Source organism: Chionomys nivalis, chromosome 9, assembly GCF_950005125.1.
Source record: "Chionomys nivalis chromosome 9, mChiNiv1.1, whole genome shotgun sequence".
NCBI lineage: Eukaryota > Metazoa > Chordata > Mammalia > Rodentia > Cricetidae > Chionomys > Chionomys nivalis.
In genome coordinates this window covers 26832193-26856615 of record NC_080094.1, presented here as the reverse complement: position 1 = coordinate 26856615, position 24423 = coordinate 26832193, and the positions used below count along the sequence as shown (strand labels likewise).

General features: G+C 45.9%; 1 protein-coding gene across 1 annotated transcript; it reads right to left on the bottom strand.

The window, feature by feature from the left end:
- Positions 1–2895: 2895 nt before the first annotated feature.
- Positions 2896–23149, bottom strand: Apmap (adipocyte plasma membrane associated protein). The gene is made up of 9 exons (XM_057781587.1): positions 22990–23149; positions 18861–18977; positions 13675–13790; positions 9614–9706; positions 8364–8480; positions 7123–7297; positions 6491–6625; positions 5896–6088; positions 2896–3988 (listed from the first exon to the last, which is right to left on the bottom strand). The coding sequence occupies exons 1-9, from the start codon at positions 23079–23081 to the stop codon at positions 3779–3781; spliced, it is 1248 nt and encodes a 415-aa protein (XP_057637570.1). The 5' UTR covers positions 23082–23149; the 3' UTR covers positions 2896–3778.
- Between the last annotated feature and the right edge of the window lie 1274 nt (positions 23150–24423).

Here is a 24423-nt window from a genome sequence, read left to right as displayed (position 1 = left end):
AAGCGCCTGGCCCAGACCTGGTCATCAACAGGGTAACAGCACCCAGAGAACAGAGAAGAGGCATTTGTGAAGGAACAGAGCCTCTACCCACGTTCTCTGCTACCATGAAGGCTAATAGTTGGGAGTGTTCAACACATGGGGAGCAGGCTCAACACAGAGTAGGGTAAATGTTGGGACCCCTCAAAGCCATGCACTGGAGACAGATGGAGCCTAGGTGAGGGGGGTCTGGGTGGGGATAGACAGGCTGTGTGGGGCCCTGGGAGAAGGAGGAGGTAACCAAGAGCTGCAGGACACTGGCAACTTGGGAAAGACACCAGCAGGGTTTGAGCTGCAAAGTGCACAGGGACAGAGCAGAGTAGACCCAGAATGGGCTGGCAGCCGGGTCTCAGCGCCTTCATTCCCAGGGAACCCTGACTGAGTACCAAGGAGCTCCATGGTGGACAGAGGGGCCACTCACTGGACATCTTCTCTGGGCTCTCCTCAAACTGTAAATGCAAAGCAGAAAGATGTGGGCACCCGGAAGCAATACAGACTTGACAGCAACTGGGAAAGCAAATCTGCATCCAATGCACTTGGCAATATAACCACTGTAGCCCTGAGACGGGACAGCAGTCATCTGTCCCGTGTCCTCCAGGACAGTGATAACAGCAATGCCACAAGGCAGTGACTTCACTTGGCATTTGTGGAGTCACTAAAGCCAATTCTTGAGAAAGGTCCTTGACCCCACATATGAGAGTCACAGGGCACATAGCCAGAGCCTTTGGGACACAGCTGTGTGATATCCACAGTAAAGCAATAGGGGAAGGGTCTCATCCTGGTTTTCCCAAGTATCAAGGACAGCACATCAAGGTCTGGAGAATCCTGACAGAGTTCAACTCTGATGTTCCAGAGCTTTCTCCAGCCTTATCATTGCCACACGTTCCTCACCAGATACACTGTGCCAGCTCCTTGCCTGCATGCTTCAAATATCTGCTCAGCTTAGCATCCCTTGCAGGTGGCAGAGGGAGCTGACCTACAATTATTGCTCCATAAAACACCACTCTCACCCCTGCCCATGGGAACTCCTTGTACCACTGCTGCCAGGCCACCATATGTTATATGATATTTTGTTTGTGTTCTGATAAATAAAGGGCGGAGCTAGCCATAGAAGCCAGATGGTGGTGGCACACAGCTTTAATCCCAGCACTAGGGAGGTGGGGACAGTAAAAGGAGGGGTGCAGACAGGATCTCAGCCCTTTTGGACTGAAGAAGGAGACAGGGAGGAAGCAAGTGGCATCTGCTCCCAGTTCTCTGATCTTTCAGGTTCTTCCCCCCAATATTTGACACTCAACTTTTTATTGATTAAGATTAATTAGATTAACGCCTCAACCACATACACTCAAGGCATCTTAAGGGACTCTGCTATCGTACCAAGGCCCTGGCTCAAGCCTAAAAACTACAACAGCCACTGCCTCCAAAGCCTTGGGAAGGCCACCTGCCTCCTGTCCAGCCTTCCAGAACACTCTTCAATTATAACAAGGACTCCAGCTTAGTCATTTCCTGGTTGAGACCCTGAGCGGTCACCAACCCTTGAGCCTCAGCTCTCATCCATACAAGGCCATCCATCCCTGCATCACTGATTCAACATGTACAAACTGGGTGTATGGTACACACGGTTTCAGCTACATAGGAGCTGAGGTAGAAGAATGGCTCGAGCCCATGAATCCAAGGCCAGCCTGTACAACATAGCAAGACCATGTCTCGAAAAAATTGGTAAGACAGTGTATGTGGAAAACTCTTAAAATTATACACAACTACTCTGTAAGGATGGATATGTCGACCATAAAAATCTCAAAAGGCGTTTCATTACATCAGGCAAAAAACTGACTCCTGACAGTTTTGAAACAGTATTGAGGCAAATTATTAATTACCTGATTAATCTTCTGAGCATATTAATAACTCTGAGAAGATGCCCTTTATGTTCACAAGAAAAGCATACCACATATTTAAACCTCCTAAGACAACCCTCTTTAGCACCTCATCATGTCAAATAACCAGATGAACACAGGAAATGACACTTGGGAGCTGAGAGAAACAGCTGAGTCAAAATCAAAAGTTCTTTGCTAAAAGTACAAGAAAAAAAGTTATACTTTCACCAGGGAAAACTTAGTCCTAAAGGTAAAATTCTCTTCTCAAACCAACTGAGTCAACTTACAGGCCCAGAACATGCAGAGTTCTTACAGACTCGGCTATTCATGCACACCTAAAGGAGGGGACACATCACTGCTATTAAAAGTATTCATGTGATGTTCAACTTTCTCTCCTATAATGTTCTGTAAACAGTACTGACAGTTGTTTAGTGTCATTGGTCTGAAGTCCTTCTTACCACAAACCTACTGTTGCTTTACTTCTACAAAGCCAGTCCCGGAGAGGTGACGTAAGATTAGGAAAGACAACTCATCAAACTCCAGACATGAGCAGTGTGGGGAGGGAAGGGGGCCAGCCAATGGTTTTCATTTACTGCAGCTACTGACTCTTTTTCAATTTTTCTATCATTAACTATTCAAACTACCTTCCTATCAAATGATTTCCAACTCTTCAGAGAGCCAGTCTCTTCAGCGTTCTCACTCCAGGAGAAAAGAAACGTGTGCCGACAGCAGAGAAGGCCAATACCAACTTACCTGGGATGGATCAAAAGGGGGAGGAGCCATTTGAGGACCCTGGGAGCCCTGAGGGGTCCCCTAGCTTCAAGTCTAAGGAAATCAGATAACTGTTTGGCCCTAAAACAATCCCCTTACCAAAACAGTTTTCATACTGACACTGTTAAACAATTAAAGCAGAAAAATAGAAAATTAAAGTAGAGAAGAAATTCCCAGGCCACTTCATCAAAAGGAAGAACCAGCAGCAAAGTGAGATTTATATTATTTATTCTTATCAAAATTAAGACCAGTGTATAAACATACTTGCCAAGAAACAGGCAACTCTGAGCTTATGACATTAGCGCAAACATCACATCAACAGGCCGCTCCTCACATTTGTAGGTCTAAAGGTAAGAATCAAACTATAAAAAGGACATTTCGTAAGCACCCTGTGCAGGGGCAGGCTCGCTGGGTCACCCAATTCCAGTGGAGGAGGTAGTCACAGAAAGAAACCCAGTGCAATCCTCTCGGCCACTGAAACAGGAGTCTTGAAAACGCTCTGGCATGAAAAGAGGCTGAGTCACAGCATGCAGAGGTTCGGAGGGAACCCCTTTACTGTGGAGGAAGATCCAAATATTCTCACACATCTCACATGGCCCTGAGAACAAAGTTTCAGCTTGCGTGACCCCAGCCAGCAACCTCAACATACCTGCACTGGCACTTCCATGCCACTCCCAAAAGTGTGACCCCACTTTTAGAATGAAGACACTGAATGTGGCAGACAGAGCCAATCGCAGCAGAAGGGTCCCTGCATAGCTGATCCCCGACTCTTATCACCAAACCCTGAGCCCTGGGACAAGTGTCTGAAATCTTCCAAGCCCTAGAGAATTTGTTACTTAGCATAATTTTTGTAGAGGAATGGCTTTCCATGAATTGTCTTCTCTACAGCAGATACACTGCTTCCCTCAAAAAGTGACATCAAGTCCAGGTGAGAGGCACTCTTGGAGACCCACACCTTCTCCAGGTTGCAGCAGCGACTCCCACACGCCCAAGGACTAGCAGGAACACAGGGACAAGGCTATGTCCATGGCGCCCTCCAGGCCGATGGTGGCTGATGTGATGATTCCTGGCATGCACAGTGGGAGCAGCTGCTGGGCTGGCTAAACGGACTGGAGGCTGAGTCTGCAGATGAAGGGGGATCCAAAGGAACCCAAGTACAGGTGTCCGTCATGTTCATGGGCCTCACTCACATAGGTGACCACCAGTCCGTCAGGATCATGTAGGCTTCTCCGGAAGGCACCGCTGTCACTGACTTCTAAGACCAGGCTATACCGTGGCACAAACTTCATCACCGTCTCCTGACTGAAGAGCTGGAAGAGAAATATCAGGGAGAAGAGCGTATCTTCTGACTGCGAGCAACTTACCACACAACTTCTCATTACCTAAGAGTAGCCCAGCATCTGGGGATAGGGAGGTCACACAGAGCAGGGGCAAACTCCCATGCAGATCAGACTAAGAGGTCAAACCTGCATAGGGACAGCAAGCAAAGGCTTAGCTAACCACAGAGAGATGCAAGATCACATTTCAAGAGATCACCACACTGAAGTCGAGCTGAGAACCATCTTTGCTCACCAGAATACTAGGTCAAAATCAGTACAGCTTAACCCCAAATCCTCTAGTTGGGTTTAAAATACTCAAAGAGTATAAGAGGCACTAAATGGGAGTTTTTTGTTTTTGTTTGTTTGTTTTGTTTTTTAGTTTGGTGCCTGTCCTAGAACTAGTTCTTGTAGTCCAGGCTGGCCTCGAACTCACAGAGATCTGCCTGCCTCTGCCTCCTGCATGCTAGGATTAAAGGTGCGTGCCACCACCGCCCAGCCGAGATGGGAGTTTTAACGGCCTTTCACAGTCACAAAAAGGCTGGGAGGTTTAAGCGAGCAAGTCCATCCTATGATATGACCTTTTCCTTGAAGCCTGGTCTGCAGTCCTGTGGGCATACCCCTGCACAGTGACGGGCTGAGCACCTCTGAGCACAGCTACAAACATTTGCAGCCTTATGGAGCTCAGGAAAAGCTTAAGCAGAGAAAAGACCCTGGAGAGGAGCAACCTGTGTAGAGTTAGGACCGGGCTGAGTCTCTCAGGGAGGGCAAGAGCTATAGCATGGCTGTACTGTGGGGAACTGGTTAAACAGTAAACACATCTATGCATGGCAGCAAGCACCTGTAGCCCCAGCACTTAAGAGACGCAGGCTGGTAAAAATGAGCTGTAGTCTAATCTAGGCAATTATGTAGTAAATCCTGTCTCAAAAACAAAAATAAATACATGAAAGATAAGGGGACCCAGGCATCTCACTATAAGACAAGGAAGGTACAAAGACGGGGAAAACTAAGAAAACTAGAATAAAGCCCACAGGGCTCAGTTAGACTACAGTAATCTGCATGAACTATGGCTTCTTAAACTAGTAGGATAAATGAATGTAGGTGCAAACATACGCTTGCTTCCTAGCTTGGCCCTGAGGAACCTACAAACAGTGTTGACCAAAAAGATAAACATTTGGCACCCAGAAGCCCAAGTACTCCCCCAGAGAAACGGCCAATTCCAGGACAGAGAAAAATGCAATATAGGTATGTTCATTCCTCAGAATTGAAACATTCCCTTCTGGAGGGGAGAGAGGGGCTCCTAAGATCTGAGAAGCCAAGGAAAGTCATGAGGCTCACAGGGTAGGAGGAGGGCAGAAGCAGGTTGAAACAGCCACTATAGACAGACAGAAGCAGGACTAACAGGTAGGAGGTGGCTCTGAAGTCAGGAAGGTGAAGAGACAAAAACACTCAGAAGCAAGGAAAAGGGAAGAGAGGACGGAGACTCAAATGTTTCAACTTGTATTCTAGGCTAACGAATAAAACCTGTTTATAGTACTAGGGGAGTCCTTTTGTCAGTAAAGTGCTTACCACTCAAGCACCCAAGCCAGAAGTGGCAGCACACACCCAATGCTGGGGACATGGAAACAGGAAGAAGCCTGAAGCTCAAAGGCTCGACAGCCCTGCCTACCTGATGAACTCCAAATGAGAGACCCTGTTTCACAAAATACAGTAGACGGTTCCAAAGGACTGACCTGTATGGTTGATATCTAGCCTTCACACACATACATGTACTTAAAGTAGGTATGATAGGTACCAAATATTCTGACTAGAACTGTAAGTTTGAGCGCTATTCAGGCCAAGGGAAGGAGACCATCAGACTCATCTCCATCTTGCTTTCGGGAATCAGTTTTCATAATTACCTTAAAAATCATTCTCTTAATAAAAGGCTTCTCAGATAAGAAATCCAACATGGAAAACCCGGGGTTAGCACGAATTGTCGCAGCAGCAACCCAGTACCCGCCAGAGCTGCTGGGCCGGATATTGTCAGGAAATCCAGGCATGTTCTCCACAAACATATCTGCCCCTCCTTTCATCAGGCCAGACACATAGACTCTGAAAAACATGCCCAAGTAGGCAATATACAGTATAAAAAAATTTAAGGAAAAAATTTTAGGCAAGCACAAAACTGGTCTTAGTTCAAATATTCATACGGGAAATACTATCCATGCATCTGTAGTGAATGCAAGCACAACGGCTGGCACACATCTTGAGGACCACACAGGCAGGAAGAACCAAAGCCTACCGTACAGCAAAATAGACTGCAGGCTACACAGACGCCATGACCTCAAGACACACTCTGGACTGTGACCCTCGCAAAGGCTGGGACATGAGGAAGGAGGCCCACCCGAGAAGGGACCCGAAGCATTCCAGACACTCATTCAACTCGCTCCTATCCTGCCACAGCCACGACAAGCTCTGGAGAAGAAGTGACAGCTCTGTTCACACCACACACACCTTCGTATCCTGGCCATGGTTGTTTCGGCAACCAGAACGAAGTCTTCCTCAGGAGACAGCTGAACGCCATTAGGGAACCGCAGCTGGTCCAACAAAACCTTGACTTCTTTTGTCACGGTATCATACTCCAGCAGGCTGGGGAAGGCCCAACACCACAGTCACAAAAGGGAAGACCTGAGACCTCCCGTGGGCTTGGGGAAGGGGAGAGTGACTCAGTCTCCCACTGGAGTGATAAAACCCAAGTCAGGGGTCTGTATGGACCTGATCCCAAGCTGGCTAGTAAGGGCCCTTCCTGTTCACACCAGATCCTGTATCCCTTTACTGACCAGAGAATTAGGTCAACACAGTGAGGGTCAGCACACCAACCTTTAGGGGCATGACCTGAAGCTTAGGCCTGCTGGGGGGCCTCAGCCACTCTGTCTAGAACCCCTATGAACAGACTTCACTGTATTTGCTCTGAAGAAGGGAGATCACACTGAGCCATCACCTGACTCCAGAGCCACCACGGTCTTCTTCCTAGACGCTGACACTGTGCTGAGACCCTACTATGGCTTCCAGCAGAAACAGGGTCTGTTGCCCGTCACCCGTGGCTAATCTACTAGCTGAGGGGAAGGCCTGAAAGAAAGACTTGCCGCCCGTCATCAGTGCCCTCCATCACCAGGAACAGGTAGTCCCGCCTCTGCCACTTGCTGCTGGAGTCCGTGAAATAGATCTTCCTCCCATCCCGAGTGACGGTGAGATCATTCACAAAGGACATTTTCTTGCCCTCAATGGGAGTCTCAGAGGACAACAGCAGTTTCACTGCACCTGAAGTCACAAAAAATAACCAAAGATGTGCTGTTATTTTAGGAACTTGTTCCTTGATAATGTCACAATGTTAATCAACTCAACCAAAGTCAAGAGAAAAAAGTAAAATGAGCTTTTCTAGTTCCTAGTGAGAACCATTATCAGCCACTACACGGAAATCTTATGTTTTAAGATGAAACTTTACCAAAGGCAGAATTATAAAGATGAAGAACACATTTTTAATTGATAACAATAAACTTTTTTTAAAAGCTATTTAGAAAAAATTATGTAAAAAAAATCTAGTACTATGTCAGTTGGAGAGAAAAAAATCAAAATATTCTATTCATCTGCTTTTACATTAAGCAGCAACAAAAGTGAGTTTTTCAAACTAGCTAGGAATGAGGGACACAGTGCAGTCCTAGGCAGGAGAGGAAGAGATTGGAGGAAGGCTTAAACTCAGTAACTGGAGGCCAGCTTGGGCAATACAATGAGAGCCCTCAATTAAAAACTCAAATAGCAGAAGGGACATATATTGAGTACCAAACTTCCTAACTAGACTATTAGTTAACCCCGTGTAAGAATCCACAGGCAAGGTCCACTATTAATCTTCCCTACGATGTGGAAAAACAGGAACAGAGAGACCATATAACCTCCCCAGTCTTAACCACCAGAAAGTAGAGACCAGGCTGCAGCGCCCATGGTCAAGCCCCAAGCACAAATCCTCCATGCTGTCCTCCATAGAGTACACAGCACATATTATAATACCAGTTCTGGAAATATCATGTGCAGTTGTGGGAGAGAAAGGAGAAGGAACTGTCTAAGGGGGGGAAAGATTCTCAAACAGGAGGCTGAGGAGTAAAAGTTCTGAAAGGCAGTGGCTGAAAGAGATGCCGAGAAAAACTGGTCAGGGATCAAGGCAGGCTCAGAAAGGGAGCTCTCTGCTGGCCAACACAATACTCGTGCTGTTAATGTAGTAAGAAAGCACGGTAGTGGTCTGTAGACTATATTTAACAACCTTATTAAACATGCTTTATGTGTATACTGTTTGAAAGAGCTGAAAATATCGAAGAAACAAGTTGTCACATACGTTTCTGAGGATTTACTTCGAATAATCCCTTGTATGCATCAACCACAAAAAGAGTCCCATTGGGCCCAGCCCGGATGCCCAGGGGTCTTCCACAGGTAGGTTCATCATCTCGGGTTTCTAGGAAGATAAACAATAGGAATCAGCGGCTGCTCAAAGATTCTACCTGTGCCCTCTTCAGTGTCCAGGTATCTCTTCCATACCTCCCTAAACAGACACCATGTTATACAGAGCAAAAAGACCACAGCATTAGAAATGGACCGGCCCCTGCAGAGGCTCACTGCAAGATGTTCAACATGGGTGCTTACTGTAGGTGCTACCACAGCGTGTACTTACAGAATGAGCACACTATAAGGTGCTTACTGCAAAAGCTACTGCACCACAAGGGGGCTCACTGTCCAGTGCTCGATGGAGGCGCTGAGTGCAGGGGCTATGTGTGCAGTGGACAGGGGAGACGGAAGAGGCAAATACAGAGTGTGAGCATAGGTGTCCATGGACACAACGCTTCCTGAAAAGGTCCCCGTTGAAATGGTAGACGGGTAGACGGTCACTTCTCAGAGGACCCTAAGTGACTTTTATTTTGATTTTGTATGTTTATGCTTCTTTTATTTTGAAACGAAAATGCATCATTTTTATAAAACATCCCAGCTACCAAAAATAATAATTAGGCTATAAATCGTAATGGTAGAACACTTGCCTGGTAAACAGGAAGTCCTGGATTCCACCAGAATACCACAAAAAAATAAATAAGAAATTTACAGTAAGTTAATTAAAAAAACCAATGGTAAGAAACCTGTGGACCAGTTTTTAAACAGTGTGATTGTCTGCTCATCCTTTCCAAGTGTAAAAATTTAAGGGTTCTCAGACTAACACAACTGAAATCCCTGAGGAGCTACTAAGGACATGTAAGCCCCGGACAGTCACAAAGCCCCTGCCTTTACAGAAAGCAGCACCCACAGCAATGAACAGCTGAAGTTCCCACAGGGCAACCAGAGACTGAATGGGAAGAGGAGGGGGTACACCACCAGGAAATACACAGCAGGTACGTGACCAAAGCCCAACTGGAAAGCCAGGACACCAGAGTCACTACCATGGACTCCACTGGGCACTCTGAGGTCAAATGACCACCTGGCAATAAAAAATGGAGGTGACACCAGTGTGTCCTGTCTGTCAAATGATCAGCAGCTTTCCAATTATGAAAGTGACATCCAGGAGAAAGGGACAACCTTCTGAATGATGTGTCACCAACTTACTGCAAGGGCCTGAACCAAATCGAGCGATGGTCTCCACTTCCCCATTTTCAAGTTTTACAACTCTGCCATCTGCTGTGCCAGTAAACATCACATCTGTTTAAGAAAACAGAGGGAAGATCATTAAAGGGCTGGCTGAGAGCTATGGCCACACTCTCTTCTGTACAGCAAGCAATTGGTTGTATTTCAACAGCCAGAAAGGAAACAGCAATTCTGAAGATGAAGGAGAAATGATGTATGGGAAATTTTTAAATCCTTAAAATTTAAAATAACAAGCCAGCAGTGGTGGTGCATGCCTTTAATCCCAGCACTCCCAAGGCAGTGGCAGGCTGATCTCTGTGAGTTCAAGGCCACCCTGATTTACAGAGTGAGTTCCAGGACAGCCCAGCTAGGGATACACAGAGAAACCCTGTCTTGAAAAAACAAAATAAACAAATCAATAAATAAAGTAACGAAACTATGGAGGCTCCCTCAAAGGATACAACTGTCAAAAGCTGTACAAAGTCTGTACAAAAGCAGTATGAACAGACCTATGTGTGTTATAGAAACTGAATAAATAATTAACAACCTTGCAAGACAGAAAGTATCAGTCCCCAATCAGCTGGCTCAATGATGAATTCTCCCATAAGAAATTATAGCCAAATCTCTAAAATTTGCTTCAGAGGACCAAAGTTGAAATAATACATCTTAACTCATTCTCTGAATTACAACTTCTGCACTGCCCTAAAGACATTAAGAGAAACTACAGAGCAGTATCTCACAAACATAGAGGCAAGAGGTCTAGAGACTGTATGTTTCTAATGCTGCAACATTCTGAAAGGGCAAACAATGCGGAAATTCAAGTCACTAGTAGATGAGAGTTAAAGAGGGAAGAACACGGGTGATTTTAGGATGGTGAAAATATCCTCTACGATGGCATTATACAAGTGTCCAAATCCACAGAGCTAACAATGCTAAGAGTGAACCCTAATTTAAAAAGACAGTAGGAATAATCACCCACTATGGTGGGAGATAGCAACAGTAGAAAGGCTAAACCTGTGTGCTGAACCTAACACCCATTCTGATAAAATCTCTACTTTTTGTTCCGTTACTGTAAGTCTAAAACAGATCTTAAAAATAGTTTGCTCTGGTCAAAAGTCCAAGGCCAGGGAGCTATTCACAGGTCCTAGAGGGGAACCTACTGTTGTTTTGATAAATAGAAATTGTGTCAAACTGCCTTCTAAATATGTATGTTTATATACATAGATTAGCACTGCCCTCAGCCTTGGCCAGACCTTTCCTTTGCAGGGGACGACGGCTAATGCTGCACTGGTGTTAGGAGTCTCAACTGGGAATAAATGACTGCGGAGTGCTCAGCCCTCAAAAGTCATCCAGATCACCCCCTCCAACACTCAGGAAACATCCCAGAAGAGGGGACAGAAAGAATGTAGAGCCACAGGATGGAGGAGTATGCTGTGAAATGCTTTCTTCTGCATGTGGCACAGCTGCTGCATTCATGAACTACAGTCACCTTCACAAAACGGGGCTTGTCAACATTTCATCAGGGACGAGGGAGGGACTCAGAGTAACCCCTTGAGGAGATACTGCATTGGTGGCTGCTGAGGGAGGGACTCAGAGTAACCCCTTGAGGAGATACTGCATTGGTGGCTGCTGAGGGAGGGACTCAGAGTAACCCCTTGAGGAGATACTGCATTGGTGGCTGCTGAGGGAGGGACTCAGAGTAACCCCTTGAGGAGATACTGCATTGGTGGCTATGAGGGAGGGAGACGTTTTCTTCAGTGATGCAGCTATGCCGCCCACACTCTCTCTAGGAAATAACCCCGCCAAACTCTTTTAGGAAGCACCCTAGTTAAGCTCAGTGGATCATTTAAAAAAATAAATAATAAAAACACAAGCAAAAATATGTGAAAACATCTTCCCAACTCACTGGGAAGAGCAAGGCATTCAGAGGGAGTGAAAACAGGAGAAAGAGGGTGAAGGCGTAAAAATGGCATATATACATATATATGTGTGTGTGTGTGTTTGCAATTATTAAAGAATAATAACAATAAATATACAAAACTGGAACCATTTTGAGCATCTTTGACAGAGAGTAAACAAAGTAGGTTTTACAAATGTTGAGAGCCATGCAGCCTAGTATTCGGTTAGCATATGAATGCCTATCCAGTGGGTTTCCTTGAGGCAAGACCCAGGGAGATGGTTTCTCACTTGGCGAGGACCAGTTGACCTGGGGTAGCACAGGACACTGCTGGATTTGCACGGATTGAAGGCTCTTTCCTCTTTCATTATGTTGTTGATTCTTTCAGCAGTTTTTAGTTTCACTTCGTCACATGAAAACAAATGTGACAGCTGTAATTTTCCCTGAAAATTCTGTCCTTTCTTGAATGTTTTCCCCTACGACTTAGCAAGGGCTAATGCTTCTCAAATTTCTTATCTGTAACTATTAATTGCAAGTCCTAATCCAGAGAACTTTTCTAACTCAATAGAGGCAGTCAGGATGATTGGGTCATGCTTTCATAATTGTTCTAAGGAAAGGCAGGTAACACCACCTTGTGGAGAAAGGGACTCAGAACAGTACTGGCAGGAAACAATGGTACATATGAGGAGACAGCACCTGGAACATGAGCCCCGTCGCACAGTTCTGGGAAGATTAAGGCGATGCATACACAGAAAAGGGCAAAAGCCTCAGGGACACACACAGTGCCCACTGGTGAGGTTAGGGGCCCTGGATACCAAGCATATGGAATCAATGGTGGGACGTAGTATGCGGCAAGAGGAAAAACTTCAATGCAAACTGTGGGATGGGCAGACCTACCGTTAGCACACACAGGAGCTTACATTGGTGGAAGAAAAACGGGATGGTGGGATGGGAAAAAATGCCTTGTCAAAGTCTGCCCTTTATAACTTATGCCAACTGGCATAGGTGCTGCAAGAACAGGATGTGCCTGGTTTGATATTTAGTTAAGCTTGAAAAAATGTTAAACTCTATATCTGGAATGAGACTATGTAGGAGGTGAGAAAATGTGTTTAATAAATAAACTTTGAGGTTAAACAAACTCTCAAGGTTCATCCTGGACTCCTACTTGCAAGCAATTCAAAATTCACTGTCTAGAAAGAATTTCTGCACTATTTCTGCTACAGAAGTCGATATCAAAGAAATAACAACTGCTGAAAAACATTTTTAAAAATGGACCACTTAAAAACAGATAAAATAAGGCACGCTAATTGATGGCTATTCTCCTCGAGCGCCATCCTGAGGCAGTTAGCACCTGCCAGTCTCCCCCAGGATACTCTCCAAACAAAGCTGCACCAACAGCAGCAGCAGGTGTTCTGGGTGCCAACTTCTAGTTCACAACCACAAGAATAGAAGCAGAGAGGTCCCCTTGGATTCACACCAGAAATGGCACCCAGTACACCCAGCTCCTCAATATGGAGAAAGGGAGAGGGCAGAACAGGTGCACTCACTAATGCAGCGAACAAAGACCACCAAGCAACACTTCCTAAAACAGATGGGTTCCATTCAGTGAAAACAGTGAGAACCACTCCTCTTCACTTCGAAATAAAACCTATGCAAAACAAAGGTAAGCAAAGACCTAGGGTGCTGTCAGTAACACCTATCTAACTAAATAAATGAACTCAATAGCAGTGTCTGCATTGGCCTTTTGCCTCCTCACAACACTGAGCACAAGAAAACATTCTGTGGAAACTAATTCAAAATCACTCCCACGTAGCCCAGCATGGTGGTATGCACCTTTAATTCTAGCACTCAGGAGGCAGAGGCAGACAGATCTCTGAGTTTGAGGCCTGGTTTACAGATAGAGTTCCAAAAGTCAGAGCTACTCAGAAACACTGTGTCTTAAAAAACAAAACAAACAAATAAAACATACAAAAATGGAATGCAAACCAGACAGAGAGAAGAAAGTGAGTTGCTCCCTTGAGATGTTCACAGCTGAGACACAGCCCAGAGCTCCCCAACTGGATCAGCTGCAGCTGATCCCACTCACCCTGAGTAACAGCAGCCTGGAAACCAGCCAAGTGCATTCCCCAGATCCTTCTTTACTTACCCCCAATATTTACCAGAGACTCTGGCCCACTAAGTTGGTTCTCAAATAGCCTTTCTGCTTGTCGCAACTTTGTATTTGGTTGCAGAACACCAAACATTAAAGGGGGTTCTTTGAAGCTGTAAAACAATACAATTGCAAGGATTGAAGCTGTAAAACAATACAATTGCAAGGATTTGTGTGTTAAAATAGTCATGAAAGAAAAATTTCCTGAGGACCCGTGGCATGTCTATCTCCCTGTTCTGACACACAGATTCCTATAACACCCTTGAATATCAGAAAAATAAAGGTTAAGGGGGGAAATTCAAGGATATCAGGAAAGATTATAGTAGGAAATAATTGTGAAAATACAAATATTGCATGTCCCCATACCTCAGACACCCTGAGGATCTCAGGACAGATAGACCTCCTCACACCCTCTGATACAGAGAGCCCTCTAGCGAGTACCTATAGCGTGTGCTGTCTGCCTGACACAGGGAGGGCTCTGCGGACCTTCCACAGCTGATCACCTTCTTGTTTCACATGTAAGGGAAGAGAGGGAGCAAGCCACAGAACAACAATCCAGAGCTCGTGACCTCACACAGGTACATTCTGCTGAGCCCTGGACCATCCTCCCCACCCACAGAGCAACTCCTGCAACTTTCCTCCAAACCCATTCCCATCCACAGGCAAAAGTGCCATAGTTCCCAGCTACTGCTCAGGCCACTTTTAAAGAGAGACGACTGCACCGTCCTCCCAAGTCCTCTTCTGCTGCCTCTGCCCCGGCCAGTGTCTTCTCCCCTCTGCTTCCCATCTCTACAGTCTATTCTCAATCAAGCAGTTCACAGCACAGCGCCTGCCTGCTGATCCCTGCGAATGGCCCTTCTCACTCAGAACCAGAGTCCTTGGAGTGGCTTCTCATGCTGCTACCTTGTTTCTTCTGTTCCCCATGCCAGCCCCCTTTGTAGGGTCCTGAGAACCAAGTATCTTTAGTCCTTAACTCACCCATAAACTTCTTTCTTCCTTGGTGAAGCCTACTCTTAGCACCCAGCTTAAAGTTTGCCCTCCCTGACCCTGGCCCCACTCCTGCTCTAATCTTCCCATCACACTTATGGCCTTCTCATGTACTTTTGGATTCAGTTTCCTGGTGTTGGCCTCTCTGGCCCACTAGAAGGGATGCTGTGTGGACCAGGGACTCCTTCCTGCTTCCCTCTGCTACATCTCAAGAGCCTGGCAGACAGGGAGTTCCCAATGCTAAGGAGGAGGAAGAGTAGTATTCCCATCCTCCCCATAGCCTTGCCATTCAGCAAGGAGAGGCAGCTGCGAATGTGGGGGATAAAGCGCTCTCTACTCTGCCTGCCTCTCAGTTCACAACAATGTACTTTACTCTCTGTTGCCACTTCTGACACCCCCACACCCAGATTAAACTGTCTCTTCTTTCTCCCTTTGCTCAGGCTCTCAACCATGGCTTTCTACCAGCAAGAAAAAGACAAACCCTTTCAGCTGTTTAACTAGGAAGTTTCAGTGCCTGTCTGCTTTGGCCAAGGAGTTCAGTTCGGACCCAAACACCAAGCTGAGCTCGCAAGGCAAACCATGTTTGAGCATAAACCCTCCCCACCTTGGCTTAAGTCCTTCCACCCAGGAAGTTCTCAAGAAGCATTTGCGTGTTTATCCCTGTCCACAGGCAGCCTGAGGGCAGTCCCAGTAGGGAAATAATAAGAAAATTTAAAGCCAAGCATAGTGAGTGCCTCATGCCTCCCATCCCAGCACTCGGGAGGCCAATGCTGGAAGATTGCCACAAGCTTGAGGTCAACCTGGACTACAAAGGGAGACTTTGTCTCAAGGCTTGAGGGCAACAAGGACAGGGATAGGCAGACTTGGATACAAAAGGGCAAAAAGCAAGCAAGGTCCCCATAGCAGTAGTTGGCAGCAGAGGACAACCACCAGGAAGCCCAAATCAGACAATGTCTTGGGGCCTCACCTGGCTAGCCAGGCCACAGGCATCAGTTAAAGTCAGACACTAGGTCGTCCTTGAGTCTACGGCTGTACTGTTCCTGTCGTTATTTATCTTTCTGTTGGTGGTGGTATAGTTTCTCACCAGAACTGTGTGTGCTCGTTCCTCTGGGATCAAGCTTACTGAACCCCTTCGCAGCTCTGTCAGCTCTAAGTGTGCTGAGTCTGTACTACACAAATGTCCACATGCAAGACAGTCGTGAGCCATGCCATCTTAGATCTTTGCTCCACAGCCTCCACTGCAATTTACATCCCAGGGCCTGGGAAAGCAGATGAGTTTCTGCTCAGAAAGGAAGGAAAGGAATGCTTCTCATAAAGAATATGGGTGGCTCTAAGTACCGAAAAGATAAACTTGTCTGCATCTTAGCCCTTCTTGCCTCACCAGGCTCCCCTACAGCACAACCAGTGCTCACCTTGAACAACTTCAGATCCTCACTGAGCTGTTTCTCTGCCTACCACAGCCACACACCCCTTCTCAGCTAACTTTCATTGCCATTCTTCCCACACACAAACTGGCCTTCCCTGAGAGCAAAGGATTTCAGTCACCTGCTGTGTGCCGCTCCCCTTCACAAGGCTGGCTCTAACCCAGCTTCTGATCACCACTGCGTGCACTGCTAACTCCCCTGTCTTAGTCAAGGGGGCCTAGGTCAGTTTACTGGTAGCAGAATGACAGAGCTTTCTACTGTCAGGGCCTCTGGCTGGGCGGAGGCTGCGCACGCCTTTAATCCCAGCACTCTGGAAGTAGAGGCAGTCAGCTACCTGTGAGTTTGAGGCGTGCCTGGTCTACAGAGCTAGCTCCAGGACAGCTAGGGCTATTACACAGTGAAACCCTGTATCAAAAAATAAAAATAAAAACAAAAAACAACAAAAAACAAAGGGCCCCTGACCTCTGAGAAGACTACCGTAAGTCCTTAAGCCTGAGGCTCAGACAGAAGTGTGAAAGAGTACCCACTAGTAACAGATAATTAGAACCAACCCCGGAAGCTGGCTAGGTCAGCATTCCCTCTGAAGCGTAAGATGCTGATGGAGGAAGGTCATTTGTCAATAAACAAACTGCCTTGGCCCATTTGATAGGCTACCCCTTAGGTGGGTGGAGTGAACAGAATAGAATGCTGGGAGGAAGAGGAAGTGAGCTCAGACTCGACAGCTCTGCTCTCTGGAGCAGACGCCATGCTCCCCTCTCCCCGGCAGACGCGATAAAGCTCCGACCCAGGATGGACGTAGGCTAGAATCTTCCCGGTAAGCGCTCCTTGGGGTGCTACACACATGAACAGAAATGGGCCAAGCAGTGTTTAAAAGAATAGAGTTTGTGTGTCGTTATTTTGGGGCATAAGCTAGCCAGGCAACCATGAGCCGGGCTGTGGGAAGAGGCCCGCAGCTCCTACTACAAGATGCAAGCTAATCCTATGTCCAGGGCACTATACACCTTTGTTTGTGGCCAGCGAGTATTTGGGTTTTGGTTTTACAGTGTTCAGGATCAGATTGAAGGTCTTTGCACTTGCTAGGCAAGTACTCTATCCACATCTCCCAGACCCTTCAGTTACTAAAGTTTAGTCATTCTTTTTTTTTTTAAGATTTATTTATTTATTATGTATACAACATTCTGCCACCATGTATGCCTGCACACCAGAGGAGGGCGCCAGATCTCATTACTGATGGTTGTGAGCCACCATGTGGTTGCTGGGAATTGAACTCAGGACCTCTGGAAGAGCAGGAAGTGCTCTTAACCACTGAGCCATCTCTCCAGCCCCAGTTTAGTTATTCTAAATCCAACAAACAAGTGACTCCTGCCCTCATGTCCACCTCACATCAGAACCGAGTCCTCCCTTAGCTGCTGAACATGTTCTAAGTAAATTGATTCCAATTTAAAAATCTTAATAAAATCCAACACAGAGCTGGGCAGTGGTGGCACACGCCTTTAATCCCAGGCAGAGGCAGGCAGATCTCTGTGAGTTCGAGGCCAACCTGGTCTACAAAGGGAGTTCCAGGACAGGCTCCAAAGCTACAGAGAAACCCTGTCTCGAAAAACCAAAAAATAAAATAAAATAAAATAAAATCCAACACATTATTCAGCAGTGTTTATGGTCTTTGCTCCATAGTTAGACAAAGCTATGTATGACGTCCTGAACGCTTTACATGAAGTACTAACTCATCTAAACTTCAGACTTTACTGCCACTAGTATGTCCAGGGGAACCAGGAGTCTTCAAAGGCTTTTGGCATGATGACTTGGAATTTCACTATTGCAGAATCTATGTAAATTCCCTAGGTGAATTTGTCAAACTTACTCAACCAAATGGAAGAGCTAGGATTTCCTTTGATTTCTAAAGGTGGGAGATACAAAAATATTAAGAAATTAGAGATTAAGGAATTGAGAGAGCTCCTTCACAAAAACCTCAACCTACCTCGTTCCCTTACTCTCCAGGCCAAACCACACAACCCTTCTACAAGCTCCAAGTTCAGTGTCAGCAAACACCACACAAGCCTTACTGCCCCGCTGTGGTCACAAGCGTGACTACATGGTAAGGTGTTTTCACCTCACAGACCTCCACTGGTGAATTATAACTTAGCAAAAACAGATACTAATTACACATCTTAAAAATTAGTTACTTATAAAAGTTACATAAGGTGATTTAAATCACTGCAGTGCGCTTCTGCTGCTTCAAATGAGCTAAAGTCAGTTACTTCTAACGCTTACGCTTCTTTAATTCTGATTTTCGTAGCTGGTTTCTGTTACAATGACAGAGACGATTTCACACATATTGAGTTTGTTATTATTCAGGCATCTGTACTGGCTGCCCTTGGGGTCCTGGCAGGATACATCCTCAGTTGCAGCCACTAACAGCACCTCCTGTGAACATTCACTGTGTTCCTTTTTAAAAGGTGGGCCGTGCCCACCTCCCATCTCCCTCCCTCTCTCCCGCTCTCACCCATTACTCTTGTCCCCAGGGACCGGTATCTGCCCTCCCCCCCCCCCGCCCCTTTACTCTCCTCTTCAATAAACTTTCTGTTGCACGGTGAGACTCCTTCCCACCGTTTCTTTTTTAAGTTATAACAGAGTTATAACTAATTCAACATGAAACTCAAATGTTAAAGAAATAGAGTTCTCCTACACATAACCAAGTTCCAAACCACACTGATTCTATTGCACACTCCCACTTGACGGGGGGACCCTTTCCCAACACTGCTGAGCACTTACCTAAGAATCTGGGGATCTATGGGGGACTCCAATAGCATCATGGCTCCAAGCAGGGGAATGACAAGGGAAACAGCCAGCATCAAGAACGTCATTCGGAAAACTCTGCCACTAAAGGAGCTGCCAGAAACAAAACAGAGTGAAATTCAGCACAGCCACACAGTGACAAACCTGTCTGCTCTGGAGCCTACTCTGAAGCACAGCCACTCACCCAGTTTCCCCATTGCAAGGTCACTGGCCTTGTGATTCATGGCTTAACTTTAGCGGTTTGTCAATCTTGGCAGACAGGACTATTTCTTTGTGTACAATCTTGCAGCTGTGTGCAATACTCTGGTCAGTTATACTCCAGATATTCTTTCTTTTAACAAAATTTCAAAAGAAAATCTCAAAGAATTGATGTATACAAAATGCAATGGGAAAGCCAGGCACAGCTCACAATCTATAACACCAGGACTCAGAAGCCGGACGAGGGAGGATTTAAGTGTAAGGCCAGCCAGGACTACATCCCAAGATTCTGACTCAGGAAAGACAGGAGGACAGACTTACAATGATGCAATGAACATAGTCACATATTCAGAGAAGATGAGCAAGGGAGGGTGTGTGTGAAATTTTCCTAAGGAAACAGGAGTCCTGCCAACTGAGCCCCTAATTTCTCAAACTTTTATACCTGCCGATTTTAGGAAACAAAGGAAATCCTTGCGCTTCCTTTGGTGGAGCTCAGCATGTGTTCCTAGGGAATGCACATAGATTCTACAGCTAAAATTCCAAAAAGCTTTATCAGCCTAAGAGGTACCTCTGGAATCTGGGCAGCTTCCAGACAAACAACAGGAATGACCAGAAATCCTCACACGCATTATCAATCTTACCTGGATTCTAAAAAGTGACAATCTTTAGCCTCTTGCTACAGAAACTTCATAGAATCATTATCTGCTTGTATAAATTATATTGTAAGTTTACTAACCACTTAATATCCAGATTAACTTAACAGGGAGGGCAACAGAGGATAAAGGCTCTTGCTGCCAAGGCTGATAACCTGAGTTCAATCCCCAGAACCCACATGGCAGAAAGAGAGAACAACATGCACACTGTGGCATGGATGCCTAACACCTACACATTCACACATTTACACACACACACACAGAGAGAGCAGAGAGAGAGAGAGACTTTTTAAAAAAAAACAGGTTAACTTAAGCAAAAAAAAAAAAAAAAAAAACCTAAAACCATAAACTTCCAAGAAAGTTTCTCTCTGTAAAATTTAAATGTAAACTTAACTTCAAATTTTAAAACCCTTAACCTGGTGATTGAGAGCGTGTGATGCTCTACTTGAGTGTCACTGCCCCTTCACATCATGGTAAAAGGTTCAATTCTGTCCAAAATAAGTTCAGCCAGGACTCAACACAACAGCGCTTATAGTTGCAAAAGTAGCCAAATTCCAGAAATGCAAGGAATGGGTGTCCCATGTCTCCCATCTTATCAAGATCTGGGCAAGCACCTTCTATTATTTTCTTTCTATGGTCCTGGTGATAGAAGCCAGGGCTTCTTACATGTCAAACCAACACTCTTATCACTGAGGGACATCACTGGCCCCTTGAAAAGACTTGCTGGGATCTAACACTACTAGTTTCTTACAGTTAACAGGATCAAACTGGAGAAGAATTTAGAAGTCCCCTGTTGGGTGCTCCCAACTGAACACTGTTCACAGTTTTGTTTGTTTGGTTTGGTTTGGGATTGGGGTGTTTGTTTAAATACTTTAAACAATGTCTGGAGATTCTGGTCTATGGGTCCTGTGGGCCTGGAAACACATTTTCCCATCAGTGTTCTTATGAGGAGCTGGACATGGTTAATCTTATTCAACTTCCGCCTGGACTTCATTATCCAGCTTCTACTAGTGTTTTTGCTGGTCAAGTTTTAAGAAAACTCAGAGTACCACTGTCCAGTCTAATCTGCCACGATGATGAAAATAAAGCAGGCACGGACTAGGCATAGCTACTAAGCACTTGAGATGGAGAGGGTGTGCCACATAAATGGGGCAAACTGCTCTTGCACACTTATTCTGCACTCACTTATTTTGGCCTAAGATTAACATTTTGATTCCTCACTACTGATCCTGGGAATTCAGAGTCCACTTCAAGCCCTCCATGTGTTCTCCATGTGTCTTTCCTCAGAGACTGTGCACCTGCATAAGTTCAGCTTAAAGAAAGAAGAACACCTCCAACTCTGGTCTCACTCACAGAACACCACACACTCCTAGCCTATACTCACATAGTCAGGAAAGCTGGCAACTTATTTTCCAGGTGCAGCTTGAGCAACCTACTTGTTTGTCCAAATTTCTTAAGAAGAGCCTAAAGCAATACTTGCTCCCTTGAGGGCATGGGCATCCTGAATTGCCTGCAGTCCCTATGGAAAGGTCACAGTCAAGTGATGCAACCTGTTTTGACAACTTACAAAATCCTCTGCCATTTCACCAACCAAATCTGAAGGGCATTCTCCAACTCTCCCTGTATTTGCACACCAGACCACAGGGCCTTGAATCAGAGAAAAAGACACCAAGAATCCAAGAAGGAACTGTGAACTTGGTAGGAAAAAAATCTATAGGCTCCAAATCCAAGGGGTACAAGCAACCTTGGGTGTCAAGAAGCACAAAAGCCCAAGAGCAACAAGTCCCATGGTTTAAAGGAGGAAACCACAAATGTGCTCCTTTTCACACTCCTTCCTCCTAGGATCACTTTTCCTTCTGAAAAAAGAAGAAATTAATGTCTTAATGGAGCAACTAAAAATAAGTTAAAAGACTCATTTGAAAACACACTCAGGCAGTCCTGAGTGAAAACATCGTAATCCCAAGTCTCTTCTTCTCCATCTTAAATTGGAAAATGGGAATTAGACCTGACAGATTCTTCTCTAAAAGCCCTCCAAAGTTTACTGAAAACCTGTTGTCGAATTCTCGATGTATCCTTCACTCTTAAGTAGGTGCGTGCATTAAAAAGCAAAGCCTTCTCTTCCTAAACAGAGGGGTGTTTCAAAAGATAGCTTCATCGTGTAAGGATTACTCTTTCTATAAAGGTCCTGAAGCACTGGGAAAGCAACGCCATGCAGAAGCTCTAAAGGGCAGTTGTTCTAGTTTCCACAGCCAGCCTTGGTCGCTCCTTGCTTGGCTACATCGTTAACTAGTAATTAATTCGCAATATCTACAACCAGCAGGGTGAGCAATCTGTCCCCAAATCTACCCACATTTAGCAAGGTGAATCCTAGAAAATGGGACCTCAAAGCAACCTAAAATGGCTCGTCTCCCCAGTCAAGACCCACGCTAGCACTTCCCCGTTCGTTCACAAACGTCTTTCCAAAGCCAAAGCATGGTCTGTGTTTATCTTATCATCATTAGTCAATAGAACCGACCATCAGCAGCAGAAACTGTCTCTCACCCAGTACGTACCACACGCCTCATCACACAGCTAGTGACCAAGTAAATACTTCCAACATTTCTATCACATTAAGCTAACTGCACAACTTCAAGGCTGATCTAGAAATTCACAACATGAAATTTACGTCACAAAACTGGAAAGTGATTTTTAAATGTCTTATATTAAGGTTTAAGGAGCATGCTTCAGCTTTTAGCTAATAGAACATTCTTTAAAAAAACTTAAGGCTGGGGTAAAAAGGAAATTTAATAATCATCAGTAACTACTGTCCCTATCAGAAAAACTGTCAACAATGTCATGTTGGTTCTCTACTTCGCAGCGTGGAATACACACTGCGCGGCGGCAGTAGGTGCAGAAGAGGATCCCCGCAGGAGGGAGACCCCCGTATCTTTTCTGACTTCCCTTCAAGGAAAGTGAAAAACGGCAATGCAAAAGCAGCAGGCAGGGCAGTGGCCAGGTGGCTGTCCCGGGAGTACCAGAGGATCCGGCAAGGGCAAGTCGGGGAGATGCCAAAAGGCGATGGCTCCAGCAGCTGGGGTGCGAGGAGGGACAGGGAAAGGCCGCAGCAGCGCGAGGGGGACAGCTCGGGTGCGCGCGAGACCTCGCCCCGCGGATGCGTCCCTGAGGTCAGAGCCCCGGTCCTCGGTCAAAGTGGGGTTAATGAAGGGGATTCTCTCGTCCACAGAGAGGACGGTCCCAGTCCAGCTCCGGCCTACCTGCCCTCCTTGACCTCCGGGGCCTGGCCATCATCCGTGACGACCTGCGGCCGCGGGGGCCGGCGCTGCCGCAGCCCATCTGCCTCGCTCATTCTGCAGGTGTACCACGGACTCCGCCGCCTGCGCCCGCAATGAGCGGAGCGGCGCGGTGGCCAGAACCGCCCCCACCGGGCGCGAGGAAATGACGTAGCGCCTAGCGACGGAGCTGCATGCCGGTCCCGCCCCTGTCGGGAGATTGGCACAGCCGGGCGGCACAGCCTCGGCGAATGGCGAAGGGGGCCTTCTTCACCCCACCAAGTCTGGATGCCGAAGCCGCAGCCGGGGTCTCCCGCACCTCTGAGTGTTGGCCTTGATGTCTGCAGTAACACGCGTGCCACTGATTCTTAACGAACTGTGTGAAAAATTACGCGTTCGTCCTCTTGGAGTGCCATAGTCCCCGCCTAAAATCATTCTTTCCTGAGACGATTTCCGGAAAGATTCAAAATGTTTCCTTTTGGTTAAAATCAAATGCTGACTACTAGATCTTCAAGTGGTTTATACAACAGAAATTTGATAAAATTTCTTAAGGGAGTTATCTTTAGGTAAAGACAGGCCCAAATAGATAAGACCGCTAATAGCGAAATTTTAGGACTACTGAAGTCAGCAGCCGGTGGTGCTTCCACAGTATTACAACGAGTCAAACATACTTCAGGAGTTGGGGTGAGCAGACCACAGGTAAAGCCCCCCCCCCCCCGCTTTCTGGAACTAATGGGAGTCTGACTTCAATCAATATACATTTTAATACAGTGATGACTTTAAAGGAAGAAATTTGACCTTGTGGACGGGGATTATGGTGGTAAGATTGGGAGGAAGAGGCAAGGAGAAACGTCCTCCAGGCAGCAGAAACCAAGTCCTGTTACTTAGGGCACTGGGAATGATCTCTAGGATACACGTGTTCAAAGTGCAGTCGCTGAAGTTCCCTTGTTGCACGTGAAGGTTTTGCAGAAACAGACATGGCGTTATCTTTTCAGCACTAGATGGCGCTAGAATGCCATCTTAATCTATTCCTTCTAGGTTGAGGAAGTGGAGATTCTTACACTTATTCATTAGGGTTCCAGGGTTATATAATTCAGGCCTAGGCACCATCATTGAAGGCAGACAGTATAAAAATCGTATCGTGGGTAATTTTAACAAATGCTGTGTGGTCTGGAACCTTCCTGCTTGCCTGGATGGTTTACCATTTCTGATTCCATGTCTCTGACCTTGTCATATTCTTTTTCCTTATGATAAATTTTTCTTTCACCTCCACCTAAGCCACTTGTTTCTCGAATTCTAATTGTTCTTAATAATAAAAACCAGGAGTCAGATAATGGGGGGGGACTGAAAGACCAGAGAACAGAGCAGCCAGCCACTAGTTCTTACCTCTACAAAATCCTCAGACCGAATAGGGTATCC